This window comes from Denticeps clupeoides, chromosome 3 (assembly GCF_900700375.1).
Source record: "Denticeps clupeoides chromosome 3, fDenClu1.1, whole genome shotgun sequence".
Lineage (NCBI taxonomy): Eukaryota > Metazoa > Chordata > Actinopteri > Clupeiformes > Denticipitidae > Denticeps > Denticeps clupeoides.
The window spans coordinates 17674610-17693546 of record NC_041709.1 but is presented as its reverse complement, the minus strand read 5'-3'; the positions used below and the strand labels follow the sequence as shown (position 1 = coordinate 17693546).

The following is an 18937-nucleotide window of genomic DNA, read 5'->3' as shown; positions in this document are numbered from 1 at the left end:
TTGTCATGCTTGTCAAGCTGGATAACGAGTAAACACCAACACCAGCGCCAGGGACATTACGTTCCTCACTTCAAAATGGAAGAAAAAAAGTAGGATTCTGTAGTGGCTTTACCCTGCTGCTGAACTCCCTTCCTCCTCATCAAACACGCATTTCAGGTGCTGGATCATTGCTGTGGTGCTCCCGTGCCGTGCCATGTCGCTTTTGCATATTTTCACGCAGATTTCTCTGCCTCCGCCGTGTCCTCTACCTCCAATCGCTATTTTTTTTTTTTTTTTGCGCCGTGCTGTCTATGAGATGCCAAACTCTGCTAGCATCTGTGCGTGAGAGAGACAGAGTGTGTTCGCTCCGCGCTCAAATAAAGGTGTTTTTTTTTTTTTTTTTATAAATCAAATGTCTCCGCGTCGCACGATACAACGAATCGATTAGGAAATTCGTTGCCAACTCTTTTAGTAATCGATTTTTATCGATTCAATCGATTCGTTGTTGCAGCCCTACATGACAGGCATCCGGGGAGCAGCGTGTAGGGACTGTTCTTTGCTCAGTGGCACCTTGGTGGCTTGGGATTGGGCCTTGGGCCGCTTCCTTACCCGCTAGGCCATCACTGAGTATTTAACAGTGTGCTTTACTTTCATACTTTAAGAGTGCAAAAATTAAATAAACCATACGCTCAGATTAGAGGAAATTAAAGGTCCCCTGACAATTTTTTTCTGAAATTCAGCCTTGGTGCAGAATTAAAGCCAATTTTTGCCAGTCACACAATGACGTATAGCTATAAATGCTTATGATGAGCAGAGAGCCGGGGACGAGGATTAGAGCGGCCTATAGAAATTGATTGGGCATTTGCAGAAATTGTCATCAACACCATTCACCAACCACATTGTTGTGTATGCATTTTCCTGATAAAATCAAATTAACCCACTGGTTCTTCAGTCTTATGTGACAAACTAAAACATAAAAACATTTGTGCTCATTTTCTACTGTGGAAACATTTTATATAAAATTAAAAAGCTTTATTTCTAATCTCTGTCTCTCTCTTCCCCTCTGTCCCCCCTCACATATAGCCATGCTGAGCTCCCCCAGTGTAGGTCTGCCGAGCACTATGGTAGCAGTTGTTGGTGGAAGCCAGCCCAGCGCTTCCACCCTCAACAGCTCTACACCCATCGACCCCAGCTCCATGAAGCGTGCTTATGCTGCCTTGGGTTTGCCCTATGGAAACCAGACACCCACGCAGACATCACACCCGCAGCAGCAGCTGAGACCCCTCAACCCACATGGTAAATATTGTGCTCAACTGCTCTGGTTATTTTCTTATTGCAGTGGCCCACAGTAATTAAAAGTATTCAGTTTAATTGTGTTTTGTTGAGTTTATTTGTTTTTGGTGGCTGGTCTTAATTTTAGTTTTAGACTAGTCTTTGAGCCCAACTCTCATTTTAGCTTTTATTAGTCTTAGTCATGTTTAAGTTTAAGTTTAGTCTTTTTTTTTTTTTTTTTTTGCAATTCTATTTAACCTAATACATAAAGTAAAAGTACCTAGTAGAACAGACAAAAATTGTCACATTAAATGTATTAGTATGGGCACTATCACCTCAAGTTCCATCCATTCTGTCTGGACAGCATCCAATCAGATGAATATGGGAGGAGGAGCAATGGGTGTGACCATTTCAGAGCAGACAAGCCTACATTCGGACTCTACACTGCCGTCCACGCTCAATGCCAACAAGTGAGAGGCTTTTAATATGCCGACTGCATATCTGCACCTGAACACACAGAAATGTGCACAAATCAGCATAATGAAACCACTGAAGTTTGGTAATTTGAAGAATGATAGATGTACAATGCCTCTGGCAAGTATTAACTGCGCATCACTTTTTCCACATTTTGTTGTGTTTACAGCCTTATTTCAAAATGGATTAAATTCATAACTTGAGAGTTTGGAAAATTTATTTTAAAACAAATAAATAAATAAATGAGATCACATGAACTTAAGCCTTTTTCCTCAATACTTTGTCGATGTACCTTTTGGCAACAATTACAGTGTCAAGTGTCAAGTCTTGAATATGATGCCGCAAGCTTGGCATACCTATTCTTGGCCAATTTGACCCATTCCTTTTTGCAGCACCTCTCAAGCAATATCAGGTTTGATGGGAAGCGTTGGTGCAGCCATCTTAAGATCTCACCAGAGATATTCAATCGGATTCGAGTCTGTCCGCTCAAGGACATTGGTTTTTTTTTTTTATCCGGGCTGTCTCTGTACATTGCTGCCGTCATCTTTCCTTCTATCCTGAAAAACATCCACACAGCATGATGCTGCAACCACCATTATTGTGTCCTGTGATGCCTGGCATTCACACCAAAGAGTTCAATCTTTGTCTCATGTCATGTGCCTTTTACTAATTAGTGGCTTCTGTCTGGCCACTTAACCATACAGGTTTGATTGGTGGATTGCTGCACAGATGGTTGTCCTTCTAGAAGTTTATCCTCTGTCCACAGAGGACCTCTGGAGCTCTGGTCACCTCCCAGACTAAGACTTCAGACAATTTCTTGGACTTCATGCTTTGTTTGTGCTCTGACACAAACTGTGGGACCTTATATAGACAAGTGTGACTTTCCAAACCAAGGAGGTCCAATCAAGGTTTTTTTTTTTCCACCGGTGTACACATATCCAGGATGATCGGGGAAATAGGAAGCTTCATTTTGAGCTTCATCACAAAGACTTTCAATTTTTATGTATTTATTTTTTTAAATACGTTTCCAAAACCTCAAGAAAACATCATTTTTTCTTGTTGTCATTTTGGGGTGTTCTGAAGGAAATTTTTATTTAATCCATTTTAGAATAAGGTTGTAACATAACAAAATGGGGCAAAAGTGAATACATTCCGGCTGCACTGTATAATAAATGGGCCCACAACAAAAAATATTTGTGTTTATTATAGTGAGAGGCTATATCCCACATGCTTTCTTATACAATATAAATCACTTTTTCTGTCATGTTCAAATTGAATCGACTATTAAAAAGAAAAAAATCTGAAGCAAAGTGGAAATAAATTGATAAGCAGGATGCTAATCAGTACAAGAACCTCGATTTTAATGTAAAAATAAATGCTTTTAGAGAATTATTTAATTGTTCTGGTATAAAATAGTTCATGTGATATTGGCCCTTGAAGCCCTGCATTGTCATTGTTTAGTCAAAGTCTCCACATTTTCTATTGACTGATATTTTGTCTGTCCTGCAGTCAACTGATGTCAGATGGCTCAGTGGTGGGCAGTATGGGCAATCTGCCCACAGCAGCACCACTATCCGCCACAGGAGTGCGCAAAGCCTGGCATGAGCATGTCACTCAGGACCTGCGCAATCACCTGGTCCATAAACTGTAAGTGTACCTACTCAGCATGGCATCTGTCTGGTTCTCTTGAAATTGTCAATTTCACCCTATCTTCATTTTTCCCCCTTCCTTTTTTGCAGAGTTCAAGCCATATTCCCCACACCAGACCCAGCAGCACTGAAAGATCGCCGCATGGAGAACTTGGTGGCTTATGCTCGTAAAGTAGAGGGAGATATGTATGAGTCTGCCAACAGTAGGGTACGTTTTCAGCTGTCAGTTGTGGGCACGTTACCTGAGATGCTTTTTGATTTAATTTTTTTCTGATTCTGAGTTCCATTTGTGTTCATACAGGATGAGTATTATCATTTTCTTGCTGAGAAAATCTATAAAATCCAGAAAGAACTTGAGGAGAAACGGCGTTCACGTCTGCAAAAGCAAATAATCAACCAGACACCCCAGCAGCAGCAACCCAATGCACTCGCACAACAGCCTAACAGGCCACAGAGTGAGTTTATCTTCTCTATTCCTATAGTCATCTTGAACCCATTTCCTACTTGTATTCATTACTTATTGTCTAATCTTATTACTAATCTGTCTTTCGAGTAGAAAATTTTACACACATTATGCATATTTTGTCTTGGTTACCCTACAGTTCTATACATGACCACATATTGGGTGCTAGTCAATCACTCCTAGACTAGGACCTAGTCTATCTGGTGAAAAGAGGGTACCTTTATAGTGAATGTACTTTAATGTTACATGTTTTTACATGACCTGAAATCCACATCCTTATTTTAACTAAATATGATTAACATACACCAAATCTCACCTTCCAGTCTTCCGGTTTCTTTCTCTCTTCTTTCTTTGATCTTTTTCATACCTCTGCTCTCAGATGGACCCGTGTCTATGCCCAGTGTGCCAAATCAGATCGTGAATCGCATGCAGGTTTCCCAAGGTATTGCACTTTCCTCTGGGACCACTTCCCCCCTTTTCCCTTTTTTGTGACCATTGTGTGTCTCAGAAAAGAACCCCTTCAGTTCACTGAAAATGTAAAAACAGAGTTGAAATACAAGATGCTGTGATCACATTACATTACAAAACAACAAAATTTGTACTAAATTTGTATATAAAATTATTGATATTTGATGTCCCTGTATCAATACTATTTCACAACATAAAATATCACTATATATTGCGGTATTGATATTTTCGAACACCCCTGCTATTAATACTATTATTATTGATCTCTATCTAATGTAGCTTTGCATCAGTTAAAAAATTATTTATAATGAAGCACATGCGTGTGTCTCGGTTCTGCTTTTCTGTTTATGTACAGGAATGAACCAGTTTAGCCCCATGCCCATGCAGAATGTACAGATGTCTCCTGCGCCCATGGGGGCTCATGCTGCTTCCCCCATGAATCATCCCCAGCAAATGAACATGAGCACCGTCCCGCCGGTCAGTTTTCGGTTAATATAATTATTTTTTTCTTTGTCATTAGTTCTCTTTCTCTTGCTAGTAACATTCATATTTTTACTGAAGAGAAATGCTGCCCATATTCTTTTCTTTTCACTCAACCACATTAGTCATTCATCAGCCATTTGAATTATGAATCAGTGTTTTGACCATAGAAATGTGTATGGCATTTTAATAAAAATTTTATTTTATTATTTATTTCTTTATTGGCTGCCTTTTAGATGGGGATGTCACCTCCACGAATGCCCCAAGCACAGAGCATGATTGGAGGCCACTCGGGCAGCATTGTAGGGCAGACAGCTGGCCAGACCCAGTTCCTGAGCCCAACACAGTTCCCAAACACCAACGCCGCCATCGCAGGCAATATGGGTCTGGGCCAAACGGCAGCACAAGCAGCAGTTACGCAGGTTAGGACCAACACACAAACAAAATATCCACAGATTTGTGTTAACTTGGTAACCAACACTCACACACATCTACATCATAACCACAGTCTCATGGGGTAACCGTTTGTCTTCCAGTAGAGGCCAATCCTATCCTCCCAAATAATGTTTACCTTCTAACATCAGCCCATTTTCCCCCTCCTGGTTATAGTGCAATACAGAGACATTTACTCCCTGAACAGTGTCTGGGGACATAGTATTTTATTCGATTTGTGACATGTGAAAGGTCATGTTTTGTGCCTTTTCGGTTGCATTTTTTTAATTATCTGTTCATAACTTAGTGTGAACTCTAGAAATGTAGAATCGTTCAGGTATTTTGCATTCATGTTATTACTATCGATAACTTTTTTTTTTTTTTTTTTTTTTTTAGATATTTTTTTAAAAATATTATTATTATTATTAGAAATCGGTTTCTAAAGAAGGGATGGTTATTGGATGTGCACATGGATTTGCACAAATAAGCAGGGCTATATATGTCTTTGTATTGTTCTTCTTTTCAACAGCAGTCACTCAATTCCACTAACCTTCCCATGAACACCCAGCTGCCCCAGCCTGTGCTACGTGCAACATCAACTCCGCCATCCTCTTCCTCCTCTTCCTCCAACACCAATGCTGCTAACCTGCCTTCGCTACAGCTCCCTGCACCCACCCAGGCTCAGCAAGCCTCCTCCAGCCGCTCCTCTACCCCCACTCACCCCACCTCAGGCACAGTACAGGGCCCACAGCCTGGCCAAACCCCCACCCAGGCCCATTCCCCGATGGACATGCTTCCTACACCACAGGCGCAACCCCCAACCACTCCGGTGAGACAACAGACACCCTCTTCATCTTTTCAGCATCGTTTCATTACTCCCTTCCTTTCATGCTTTTCCACACATTCCCTGGAGTTTAAATTTGACAGCTTGCTCCTGATGTGGCCAGTGTGTACCTGGTTTGCATTTCACTAAACCTGTGTAACTTGAATTCCACTTGATGCGAAAATGTCTAGAATTTATAGTCAGAATGTCAAAATTACAACATAGCCGCCTCAATGCTCAAATGATTAAACTGCATTGTTTTGTAAAACCGATTGAGTAGTACATACAATTATTATAAAGACAACTTCCCCCAAAACATAAGGCAGAATGAGTATGTTACCATTTTTTAAATTTCTGCTGTTAATAGCCTTAATAGTCTGTTTCTTAATATTCTAGAAAGTAACCTTCAAAACAAGTGTACTTCAGAATGGTGGTGTGAGCTTAGTTTTGTTGATACCCTGTGGGCATCTGAAAGAGTGTCCTGCATGACATTGCAGTTTTCTTTTCATCTTTTTGTGAAGAAAACATGCATGTCAACAAAAGTGAAACTTAATTTTAGAAGATCCGTTATGTCAGCAAGAAATAAGCAATTATGTTTCAATATTATTTTCCAGCAAGTCCCTAATGACATGACCAGGTCCAGTTCTTCACCAGCGCTTTTATTTTTTTAATTTATTAGATTGGTGACACCATCCGTTTATAGTCAAATGTATCATATTTCTTGTTCAGAAAATTTGTAATGAAGAAAGTGGTCAAGCCAAAGGAGTTGTAGTTGGAACTGGTGTGAAAGTTAAAGGATAGGTTCTACTGTCTCAAGGCGCATGTTTTTAGATTTCCTCAGTAGTTTATTATGAGCCCTTACACAGTGTATGCCCAGCTATACCCATTTACCCCTTCACCATACCCTCAACACATTACTGTCCCTTTTAACTGCTGCTGTCTCGCACAGCGTCTGTTGTGGGTGTCTTTCCAATCCACATCCATATGAAACATGTTCTCTTTGAGTTCCATAGTCCAATGTGTGGTAAGCATTGTTCAAAGTTTTTATTCAGTGTTAATTCATAAACAGCATTGGAAATGAACCTTTTTGTGTATAACTGCATATGAAACTTAAAACAAGAGCTACAGTATTCATACATGGGTCCTAACATTCCCAAAATATAGAAATGGTGCTACTGGGAGAAATAAGCTACTGACAAACACAGGGTTTGTGTTTAAATGTTAGTTTTCCTAATTATTAAATGCAAAACAACATAATCGTTTGAATGGTAACAAAATGTGTTAGATTTAATGTTACAGTATATCATGTCTGATATTGATGGCAGGACAAAAAATGTTATGCTGTGATATCAGTATGATTGGGGGATAAAAGTAAATCCCAGGTAAAATGTATGTGTGTTTGCCTTTTATGTGCTTTCTTTGTTTGTAGTAGAATTACATTGGCAAACATCTGAAGATGTGGCCACAAATATGTTTTGGTTAAAAAAGAAATAAATAAGAAATCATGTCCTGCATGCTGCAGTTGGTTTTGCCTCAACTTCAAGACATTCAGCGATTATGTTTTTGGCAAGGTGAACACTCTTGCTGGCCGCAGCACAGTGTGTCACCTCATTTGTTTGTCAGAAGGGACTATTTTGGTTTATGTATGAAAGCTATTCTTTAAGAGCTTTCAAATAACAATTAGGTTAAATAACCTAAAAACAGAATCAAATATAAAAAGAAAATATCTACACTTTGCATGTCTGTGCTTGTCGGAATGAAGGACATATGGAGTGTCTGTCTGACTTTTAAAGTTACTGGTATATTGTCTTTATTTTATTTACCTGCACTTATCAGATGCCCTTATCCAGAGCATCAGTACTATTTACAGGGACTGTCCCCCTGGAGACAATCTGGGTTAAGTGTCTTGCTCAATGCTAAGTGAGGTTTAAACTTGTGGGGTTTTAAACTTGTGACCTTTGTGGCCTTCCAGTTCATAGCCAAATGTATTACCCACTAGGCCACTCTATATGCATGACTGGTTCGGATCATTTCCAACCCTGCTGTACTTTCCTTTTTTTTCCTTCAGCCTTTTTGGTTACATATTTTTATTACATATAGAACAAAAATGTGGACTTGTTGTTTGTTTCTTTTTCACTGAATTATCCCAAATGTACCTGATTCTACATAACTATGGCAAATGAATGCTTTAGCATGGGACACCAGATCTATCTTAACTCACTCTTTTGGTCACGTTCTTTCATTCAGAAGGCCACCAGCCAAGACAACAGAGTTCCCACACCAGCCTCAGCGACCAGTGCAGAAATGCATTCCCAGAATGCACTGCCTGATATGCCAACCACCACAGAGGCCAAAGTGGAGCCCCGACACAATGAGCAAGAGTTGCATCTGGCAGGCCTTAAGATGGAGCCTAAGATGGAGGTCTGTTGTTGATGAGAGCACCCCTCTCTAACTCTCTCTCACACACACACACACACACACACACACACACACACACACACACACACACACACTCTTGAATCAGCATAATTTTCACTGTACACTGACATTACAGTGGTCATGTGTTCCCTTCCAGGCTGAAGATGACACAAGCTCTCTTACGGCAACCAAGGAAGAGCAGGAAGGTTTAGAGGGTAAAACGGAACCAATGGAAATGGAGGAAAAGAAGCCAGACATAAAGGCAGAAAGTAAAGAGGATGAGGAGGGTGGAGCCAGTAGCACGGCTGTATCTTTACAGTCTCGTAGGAAAAGTGAGTGCAGAGGCCCACCTTGAGACTCTTAATGTCCAGCGGTTACAATGATCTAGTTTTGTATTATCACCTTCCTGCCTGTTTACTTCTATCCCATTCAGTCTTTAAGCCAGAAGAACTGAGACAGGCCCTGATGCAAACTCTGGAGTCTCTTTACCGGCAGGACCCCGAGTCTCTGCCCTTCCGACAGCCAGTGGACCCCATGCTTCTGGGTATTCCGGTGTGTGTTGCTTTAAGCAGCTGCTGTCCATGGCCACATTGTTTATTAAAATCATGTTCTTATACAATTTAGGCACCACAAGATGTATTTTCAGGAATATAAGAAACTTTAGTCTTTGTGGATGTTAAAGAATCAAGAATTGTACCATTATAACATTTATATATTTATTTATTTATTTTAATTGAAGTACAATATGTACTAGTTGGACATATTATACTCATGTATGCCAGACAAGCTTTTCAGGTTGAATACACCCAAAGCGACAATCTTTTAAACCTTTCTTCAAGGCTGGCATGTCTTCAGAGCATTGAATGGTTAAATTATGCATTTTTGAAGTGCTGGAGAGGAGATTTCAGAATTTCCCAAAATTATTTATAAGCCATGTCACTCAGCCCTGCACCCACCCCAGGGATTTGAATAACATGCGGTCTTGTCTCTGTGGTCAGGACTACTTTGACATTGTGAAGAACCCAATCGATTTGTCCACCATCAAACGCAAACTGGACACTGGTCAGTACCAGGAGCCGTGGCAGTATGTGGACGACGTCTGGCTCATGTTCAACAATGCCTGGCTGTACAATCGCAAGACGTCACGTGTGTACAAGTACTGCTCCAAGCTGGCTGAGGTTTTCGAACAGGAGATTGACCCTGTTATGCAGGGGCTGGGGTACTGCTGTGGCAGAAAGGTGAGCATTATCATTATCTTTTCTGCATGTGTCTGTATTTTAAATGTACTGGGTTTTTAATTTTCTTTTTTCCCTTCTCTGCAGTACGAGTTCTCTCCCCAGACACTGTGCTGCTATGGCAAACAGTTGTGCACCATACCCCGAGATGGGACATACTACAGCTACCAGAATAGGTAAGGAGTTGTTGAAAGGGGGTGCATAATTCACTTTGTAATACGAAATATGAGAGATTGTAATTTAGACACGCGGCAGATATTTACCTTGGATGTGCGGTAATAATTATTGAACTTAATATACTAGTTAATTATACTTAGCCTCAATTAGAGAACACCAGTTCCAGAGACCCATGGTATAGCATAACTTTTAGTGTAACCTTTCAAACTAATTCCGCACAGGACACAAGTGAGCTGTAGCATCAGAAACCTGTGGAAATGGTACTAGTAAAGAGCTACCAAATAACATTCTTAAAATGAGTACAAAATATTGTACAATTATTTAAGCAATGCATCTAAGATATGCATTCAATCAAGTGCACATTTTCTCTTGCATATCATTTTATGGCATTTCTGTTTGCAGATATCATTTCTGTGAGAAGTGTTTCAATGAGATCCAGGGGGAAAGTGTAACACTAGGTGACGACCCTGCACAGCCACAGACGTAAGTTCTATTACATGAAACTTCTTTTTATTCATTTAAATATTTCAAGTCCAGTGTAGACATGTCAGATAATCACAAGAGAAATGCTCAGTGGTACGTGGGGTTCCTATGCAGTTGTGGTGTTTGTTGTAGTGTCTCATGGCAAGCAGGAAAACAATCTGATTATTTAAAGCACTTACGTAAGTCGCTCTGGATAAGAGTGTCCTCTGAATGCTGTAAATGTAAACAAATGAACAATATGGGTTTAAAATGCAGGGAGCCTGGGAGGTAATGCATGTGATTTTGTTATCTTTGCAATATATAATTTTTCTTTATTTGTGTGCAGGATGATCTCTAAAGACCAATTTGAAAGGAAGAAAAATGATACTCTAGACCCTGAGCCGTAAGTTGTGAGGCAGCCATTTTTCTTAATTAGGCATAAAACATTACAGAATATTTGAAAACTTAATAGTATCACTTAGTGCCATTCCCAATAAAGAGGAAATGTTTCTTTTAATGTATTTAGACTTGTTTTGCACCTCATTGCACACTGCACCAAGCACTGAACTAAGCAATTAAGCAACAAAGAAAATAACACAATTTTTCCTGCAGGTTTGTTGAATGTAAGGATTGTGGAAGGAAGATGCATCAGATATGTGTTCTTCATTATGATGTCATTTGGCCTTCTGGGTCAGTACTTTTTGATTCAACATGTCTTTAGTACACACACACACACACACAGATCAGTGCAAAGAATAATCTAACCACAACTCACCTTTCACAGCTTCATCTGTGATAACTGTTTGAAGAAAACTGGGAAAACCAGGAAGGAGAACAAATTTTCTGCAAAAAGTGAGTGATCCTATTTACATATAAATGTTTTGGCATTACTCATGAAAATTTTCTTCTGCTGTTAAATAAAGGAAGCCAGTGTGTGATGAACTAGCCTGTGTGTCCAATATAGGGTTGCAAGCAACAAGGCTAGGCACATACATTGAGGATCGTGTCAATAAGTACTTGAAGAGGCAAAACCATCCAGAAGCCGGGGAGGTGTTTGTCCGAGTGGTAGCCAGCTCGGACAAAACGGTAGAAGTTAAACCTGGCATGAAGTCAAGGTAAAACCTTGCAGGAACTGTTTAACTCCTTTTATCTGTTGCATGTACATAATTATTGATATAATAAGGGATATTTTTTTTTGCAAGGTTTGTGGACATGGGTGAGATGGCTGACAGCTTTCCCTACAGAACTAAGGCACTTTTTGCTTTCGAGGAGATCGATGGCGTGGACGTGTGCTTCTTTGGCATGCATGTACAAGAATATGGCTCAGAATGTTGTTTTCCCAACACCAGGTGAGGCCGCTCTTGTTTTGCAGGTCAGAACATGACAGTAGTAAGTGATGCCGTGGTGTGGGTTTGCGGTCAGCCAGCCAGTTAGGGCTGCACGAGAGAATGTTATGTGTTCCGTTTATTGTTCAATTTTGCTCTTTGCTATGATTCCATCAGAGTTTTGAAGTTCACCTAAACCATCGTTTTGCTCCTAAAGAAAAGAATAGACTGACTGAGAGTCACATCAGAATTATTCAAATCTTAATTAATGCTTCACCCTTTCTGTCCATAGGCGAGTATACATATCATACCTCGACAGTATTCATTTCTTCAGACCTCGCTTGCTGCGAACAGCAGTGTATCACGAAATCCTTATCGGCTATCTGGAATATGTCAAGAAACTCGGGTAGGTCCCTTTTTATGCTTATTACCATTTCTTATTTTGGCCTGGGTTGTTACTCATCGTTGCTGGATATATACAGGTATGTGACTGGTCACATTTGGGCGTGTCCACCAAGTGAAGGTGATGACTACATCTTCCACTGTCACCCTGCTGACCAGAAAATCCCCAAGCCTAAGAGGTTACAGGAGTGGTACCGCAAAATGCTGGACAAAGCCTTTGCTGAACGAATCATTCAGGACTACAAGGCAAGTTGTTTAAAAATAATTTTATAAAAAATGACATTTTCTTTAGATGGGACTGTTTGAGTTGCCATGTTTGCATATCTAAAGGACTTTTACATTTAATAGCCTTATCTAAAGGATTTTTTTTTTGTTGTTGTTGCAGGATATTTTCAAACAGGCAACAGAGGACCGGCTCAGCAGTGCCAACGAGCTTCCGTACTTTGAAGGTGACTTCTGGCCTAATGTGCTGGAGGAGAGCATCAAAGAGCTGGAGCAGGAGGAGGAGGAGAGAAAGAAGGAGGAGAACACTGCTGCATGCGAAACGCCAGAGGTGAGCCTGAGAGGTTGATACAGGGAACACCATGCTTTTTTTTTTCTTCTTCTTCAAACCGATTTGGTCCAAATAAGAAGTTTATCACAAGAAATATGCAGTTTAATACCAAACAAAACATGTAATGACTTGTTATGACTATTCCGATCCAGATTTTGCATATGTGATGCCATCACATATTCAGTTGTCACGAAATGTTTAGTATATAATTATTTGTTTGTTTGTTTATTTAATACTTAATTTCAAAGATATTTCCAACAATACATGTTGTGCATATTGGGGCAAACTGTAAAGAGTTCAGGCTGGGAGAACCACATCAAGACTCTTGTCCATTCTGGAGTCTGGTGCTAATAAGCTTTTTCATTTTGTTCAGGCACAATGCATTTTAATTTACCAACTACAGGAAAATGTAAACCTTCATACATACAAAGGCGTGGTGGCAGTTTTATTTCAGATGTTTATTAACAGATTTTGTGTTAACAGAAATGTAATTGTGTGACCAATGTCTTCTTTACTGCCAGAGGTGCTGCTTCTGTGGAGAAACTATATCAAATCCTTAAAACATGATATTGTTTTCTTACTTTTTCTAGTGTTTATGTAATAATTATGTTGCATTCCCTCTTGCTTTTAGGGCACGCCTGGAGATAGTAAAAATGCCAAGAAGAAGAACAACAAAAAAACCAACAAAAACAAGAGCAGCATTAGCAGAGCCAACAAGAAGAAGCCTGGGATGCCAAATGTAGCCAACGATCTGTCACAGAAGCTTTATGCCACCATGGAAAAGCATAAGGAGGTATAGCACCTCTGTTTCTAAAGCATCTAAGCTTACCCTATACTATGGCCATGTATTTCACACTTATGTTCTCGGGCTGTAGGTGTTCTTTGTGATTCACCTGCACGCGGGCCACATGGTCAATACGCTTCCACCCATCATGGACCCTGACCCAATGCTGACCTGCGACCTGATGGACGGGCGTGACGCCTTCCTGACGCTCGCAAGGGACAAACATTGGGAGTTCAGCTCTCTGAGACGCTGTAAGTGGAGTACTATGTGCATGCTGGTGGAGTTGCACAACCAGGGCCAAGACCGCTTTGTCTACACTTGCAACGAGTGCAAGCACCACGTGGAGACACGCTGGCACTGCACTGTCTGTGAGGTGGGTGGCCTGCACACAGACCCAAGCAACATATTTAAGTTTGACTTCTGTTCAGACTTAGTGTGTTAAACGCCACACAGTCAGAAACATGATATATGTTACATGTTGCATATTAAAATTCATGAATACATATTTAACTTACACATACTAGTCCAAATGTTTATTAGGATTGCTGTTAGATGCAGATAACTGTTAATTAAGTAAGTATGACTGACTGATGTCTGCCAAAATGATAATCTTGTTTGAACCACAGTGTTCAGCAGTGTCCAAAAATCTAAAGCTTTTGAAATATTCATGTGCAATTTTTTTCCACCAGGACTTTGACCTCTGCATCAACTGCTACAACACTAAGGGCCACGAACACACAATGGTCAAGTGGGGTCTCGGCCTGGATGATGACAGTAACAGCCAGAGCAATGAAGCCTCAAAAAGTCCGCAGGAGAGCCGGCGCCTGAGCATCCAGCGGTGCATCCAGTCGCTGGTGCACGCCTGTCAGTGCCGCAACGCCAACTGCTCGCTTCCCTCGTGTCAGAAGATGAAGCGGGTCGTGCAGCACACCAAGGGCTGCAAACGCAAGACCAACGGCGGCTGTCCTGTCTGCAAGCAGCTGATCGCCCTCTGCTGCTACCACGCCAAGCACTGCCAGGAGAACAAGTGCCCCGTGCCCTTCTGCCTCAACATCAAGCATAAACTGCGACAGCAGCAGCTGCAGCACAGGCTTCAGCAGGCCCAAATGATGCGGCGGCGCATGGCCACTATGCAGGGCCAACGTATGCCTCAGAGCCTGCCCTCTCCACCCCCTACAGCTACGCCAGGCACGCCCACCTCACAGCATCCGCAGGCCAACGCGGCACAGGCACCGCTATCTACCCAACCGTCCACGCCCAACACTGCTGGGGTCATGTCCCCGGCGTACGCCAGTGCGGCACCCCGCCCCAACCAGCCCCAGGTCCCAGCTCCGCAGGGCAAGCCCGGTGCCCAGCCCTCACCTCTCCCCCAGCAGCAGTCGCCCTTACCCCAGCCTCCTCAGCAGCAGCAACAGCAGCAGCAGCCGCCTCCGGCTGCAGTCAAAATGGCACGTCACATCGAGATGGTGGCTCAGGCTCAGCAGAGTCAGAACTACCGGCTCAGCATGAACGGGCTGCCCATGAACCATCAGCAGCCTCGCATGCCCGGCGCCGTTCAGCAACCCATGCAGATGGTCGGTCCGCGGACGCCACAGGTCATGCAGCCCATGGCCCAGGGGCAGTGGGGCCCTGGAGGCCCTCAGGCACCAATGCAGCAGACACAACAGCAGCAGCCTCTTCCGCAGCAGCCGCCCCAGCAAGGCATTCCCATGCAGCGTCCCATGATGCCGCAGCAACAGCAGCCACCCCAGCAAGCAGGACTGCGCATGATGGTTCCCCCGCAGGGTCCACGGCCTCAGATTCCTCAACAGCGGCCTGGTGCAATCGCTCCCAATGCCTTGCAGGACCTGCTGCGCACCCTCAAATCACCCAGCTCTCCCCAGCAGCAGCAGCAGGTCCTCAACATACTGAAATCAAACCCTCAGCTCATGGCAGCCTTTATAAAGCAGCGCACACTCAAATACAATGCCAGCCAGCAGCAGCAGCAACAACAGCAGCAGCAGCAACCGCAGGGCTTACATGGGGTACAGCCGGCCATGCAGGCACCATTGCAGGGCGGGGTGGCTGTCCAGAGACCTGCCATGGCCCCTCCACAGCCTGGGCAGCCCACTCCCCAGGGCATGGCTGCTCTTGGTCCACAGGGCCAGCTGATGAACCCAGGACACAATTCCAACCAACAGATCCAAGAGATGTACCGCCGGCAGCTTTTACGCCAACAACAGCAGCAACAACAACAACAGCAACAACAACAGCAACAACAACAGCAGCAGCAGCAACAACAACAACAACAGCAACAGGCTCTTGGACAATTCACCCAGACCCAGGGGGCACAGGCCTCTTACTCACAGCTCCGCATGCAGCAGCAGCAGCAACAGCAGCAGCAGCAGCTGGCAATGCAGGTGGGCACAGGACCCATAGGTCAGCTGCCTCCCATGGCCCAAATGGGCATGGACGGCCCGCAGAACCTCATGCATCAGCGCATGCTGCAGCAACAGCACCAACAGCAACAAGCGGTCCTCAAGCCGCTAATGGGCTCCCCAGCTCAGCCAGGTCCCATGAGCCCGCAGGCCCACCTGCTTACTGGCCAGCCCTTGGCCAACACGCTGGGCAACCAGGTGCGCTCCCCGGCGCCCGTTCAGTCTCCACGGCCGCCTTCCCAGCAGCCACCGGCACTTTCTAGTCCCTCGCCAGCACAGATGCAGCCGCAGCCCTCGCCCCAGCATGCCCCGCCCCACTCCAGCTCACCGCACCCCAGTCTGGCAGTGCCTCTGGAGCAGGGACATCTGGGCACTGCGGAGCAGAGCGCCATGCTCCCGCAACTCAATACGCCCAACCGCGGTGGGCTCACAAGTGACTTGAGCATGGTGGACCCCACGGGGGACACATTGGAGAAGTTTGTGGAGAGATTGTAGCTTTATTTGGGAGACTCAACCCACCACACTTTGGTCTGTATGTGTCCATTTTTTTTCTCTGAAGAATTTTTGTACTGACATGTAAAAAGTTTCAAGAAGTGTATCAAAAAAAAAAAATTAATAAAAATTTAAGACAGTGCTTGGGACATGTTGATGTATTTCCATTTAAAATAAGAGACTTATACTACTTCCTATATGGCAAGGGATTTGGAAAAAATGCTGTTTAAATGTTTCAAAGTAAAAAAAAAAAATCATAAAGGATATATTTTTTGGTTCTGGCCAAATTTGGTCTGTATGTAATGTTTTAACTTTTGATTTGTTTTCCCCCATTTAGCTGTGTAATTTTGCTTTTTATATGGTTTCATGCCTTTATTCGTTTTGTATAAAACTGCATTGTTATTCTTGTGTTTATTTCAAAAAATTTTTTTTTTTTTTTTTTTTTCGGGGAGGGGGGGGTGGAGGTGGTGAGACTGTACAAATATTTGTTTCGGAATTTGGGCCAGGATTTCCTCTGTTCTCTAGCTCTCCTCCAACCTGGCTGTTGTATTCTAGCGTTCTGTTTTTCAACATGTTCGGGGAGTTTTTCTTCACTTTATCGTTGTAAGATCTGTACGAGGAGAACATTTTTTATTTTTTTTTTCGTATCAATAGGAACTGGGCATACACGCAAGCATGCACACCATTCGCACACTCATATACACGAGGAGTTGTACAAATAAAAACCGGAACCAATACCACAGACCTTGAAGCAAACAGAAACATGGACATTGCGCATTGCCAGAAATTCCATCTTGCAGATGTAGAAAATTGTTGCTTTGTCTTATAAGTTTTTTGTCCTTCACTTTTGTCATAGAGAATATATAAGTATAAAGCAAGTGAGAAAGGTGAGTCTCCGAGGGCTGTGGGAATGGAAAGAAGGTGGTCATTGGTTGCTTGTCTGAATGCTTAAAGGACTATCCATCCTCATTCGTCTCACACAGAAACTTGAACTGGGTCTCTACTTTTTCTCTAATGTAAATCATGCAAGTTATTACGCAAAATATTATAAATATAAGGAAGAAAGAATGAAATCACTGTATAAACTGGTTAAAATCTCATTTCTTACTTATATACCATATTGTTAAATAAACTGTGTACAACAGATATAAATGATATTTCTGCATCTTTTTTTGGGTATGTTATAAACAATAGCTTTATTTTCAGTTGCATGTCACGCAAATGTGATTTTGGTTTTGGTGTCATAGTAGGTTTCATGACTCAGTAGAATTTTAAAACGTGGAGACTGATTAAGAAATTGATCACAAAATAATTCATTTTCATTCCATTTCAGAGGATTCTCTAATAGGCTTATTAAGAAATATATATTCAATATACTTCTCATAAAACAAAGGGAACATAAAAATAAGACATCCTAGATCTGAATGAATGAAATGTCCTTATTAAATACTTTGTTCTTTACATAGTTGAATGTGCTGATAACCAAATCACACAAATAACAAATTTATGAACCCATGGAGATTTGGAGTCACACTCAAAATTGAAATCCAACTTTGATGTAATGTCCTTAAAAACAAGTCAAAATGAGGTTAAGTAGTGTGTGTGGCCTCCACATGCCTGTATGACCTCGCTACAATGCCTGGGCGTGCTCCCGATGCCGGATGGTCTCCTGCAAGATCATCTCCCAGACCTGGACTAAAGCATCCGCCAATTCCTTGACATTCTGTGGTGCAAACCTGCTTTCGTCTGTGAAGAGCACAAATTTGCCAATTTTGGTGTTCTCTGGCAAATGCCTAATGTGCTGTACGGTGTTGGGCTGTAAGCACAACCCCCATTTACATTTACGACATTTGGGAGACGCCCTTATCCAGAGCGACTTACAACGTGTTTTCAAGTTACCATCAATGAAGAGATCAATTCCGGTTCACTAGGACCCCAACTATGGATACAATTTTTTTATTCACTCTGTTGTAGATTCTGTACACAAGTTCGACAATAAGAAGGTTACAAGTTAATCTAAATATTCTTTAAAGAGGAAGGTCATGAGCTGCCGTTTGAAAATACTCAGTGACTGAGCTGTTCTGACCTTGAGGGGAAGTTCATTCCACCACCGAGGGGCCAAGACGGAGAAGAGTCTAGATGAATGTTTTCCTTTTACCTTCAGAGATGGAGGGACCAGGCGAGCAGTACTGGAGGTTCGGAGTATACGAGGTGCAGTGCGAGGTGTAATAAGGGCTGTGAGGTAGGATGGTGCTACTCCATGTTTGGCTTTGTAGGCCAGCATCAGTATTTTGAACCTGATGCATGCAGCAACTGGGAGCCAGTGGAGGGAACGTAGCAGAGGGGTGGTGTGGGAGAATTTGGGAAGGTTTATGATCAGTCGTGCTGTTGCATTTTGTATGAGTTGTAGAGGTCGGATGGTACATAGTGGTACTGATGGACTCCTGATTTAGCGGCTCCATGCTCTGGACACTACGCTGACAGAGACAGTAAACCTTCTTGCCACAGCTTGCATAGATGTGCCATCCTGGATAAGCTGCACTACCTGAGCCATTTGTGTGGGTTGTACCACTAGAGTGAAAGCACCGCCAGGATTCAAAAATGACCAAAACATCAGCCAGAAAGCATAGAA

General features: G+C 42.5%; 1 protein-coding gene across 5 annotated transcripts in view; it reads left to right on the top strand.

The window, feature by feature from the left end:
• The window catches only part of crebbpa (CREB binding lysine acetyltransferase a), a 38891-nt gene extending 22283 nt beyond the window's left edge, over window positions 1-16608 (top strand). Inside the window, exons 6-31 of one of the 5 annotated variants that reach the window (XM_028974510.1) lie at window positions 1063-1275; window positions 1616-1721; window positions 3235-3372; window positions 3465-3582; window positions 3676-3829; window positions 4217-4279; window positions 4661-4782; window positions 5022-5207; window positions 5747-6046; window positions 8288-8461; window positions 8616-8790; window positions 8892-9010; window positions 9457-9696; window positions 9781-9869; window positions 10273-10353; window positions 10679-10735; window positions 10945-11022; window positions 11117-11184; window positions 11297-11447; window positions 11535-11681; window positions 11950-12063; window positions 12140-12305; window positions 12445-12612; window positions 13244-13405; window positions 13488-13769; window positions 14086-16608. In XM_028974510.1, the coding sequence (XP_028830343.1) occupies window positions 1063-1275; window positions 1616-1721; window positions 3235-3372; window positions 3465-3582; window positions 3676-3829; window positions 4217-4279; window positions 4661-4782; window positions 5022-5207; window positions 5747-6046; window positions 8288-8461; window positions 8616-8790; window positions 8892-9010; window positions 9457-9696; window positions 9781-9869; window positions 10273-10353; window positions 10679-10735; window positions 10945-11022; window positions 11117-11184; window positions 11297-11447; window positions 11535-11681; window positions 11950-12063; window positions 12140-12305; window positions 12445-12612; window positions 13244-13405; window positions 13488-13769; window positions 14086-16308 (5894 nt within the window). In that variant the 3' untranslated portion in view covers window positions 16309-16608. The remainder of the gene's footprint in view (window positions 1-1062; window positions 1276-1615; window positions 1722-3234; window positions 3373-3464; window positions 3583-3675; window positions 3830-4216; window positions 4280-4660; window positions 4783-5021; window positions 5208-5746; window positions 6047-8287; window positions 8462-8615; window positions 8791-8891; window positions 9011-9456; window positions 9697-9780; window positions 9870-10272; window positions 10354-10678; window positions 10736-10944; window positions 11023-11116; window positions 11185-11296; window positions 11448-11534; window positions 11682-11949; window positions 12064-12139; window positions 12306-12444; window positions 12613-13243; window positions 13406-13487; window positions 13770-14085) is intronic. The other 4 variants (XM_028974511.1, XM_028974514.1, XM_028974512.1 and 1 more) reach the window with 4 other exon arrangements.
• The last annotated feature ends 2329 nt before the right edge of the window (window positions 16609-18937 follow it).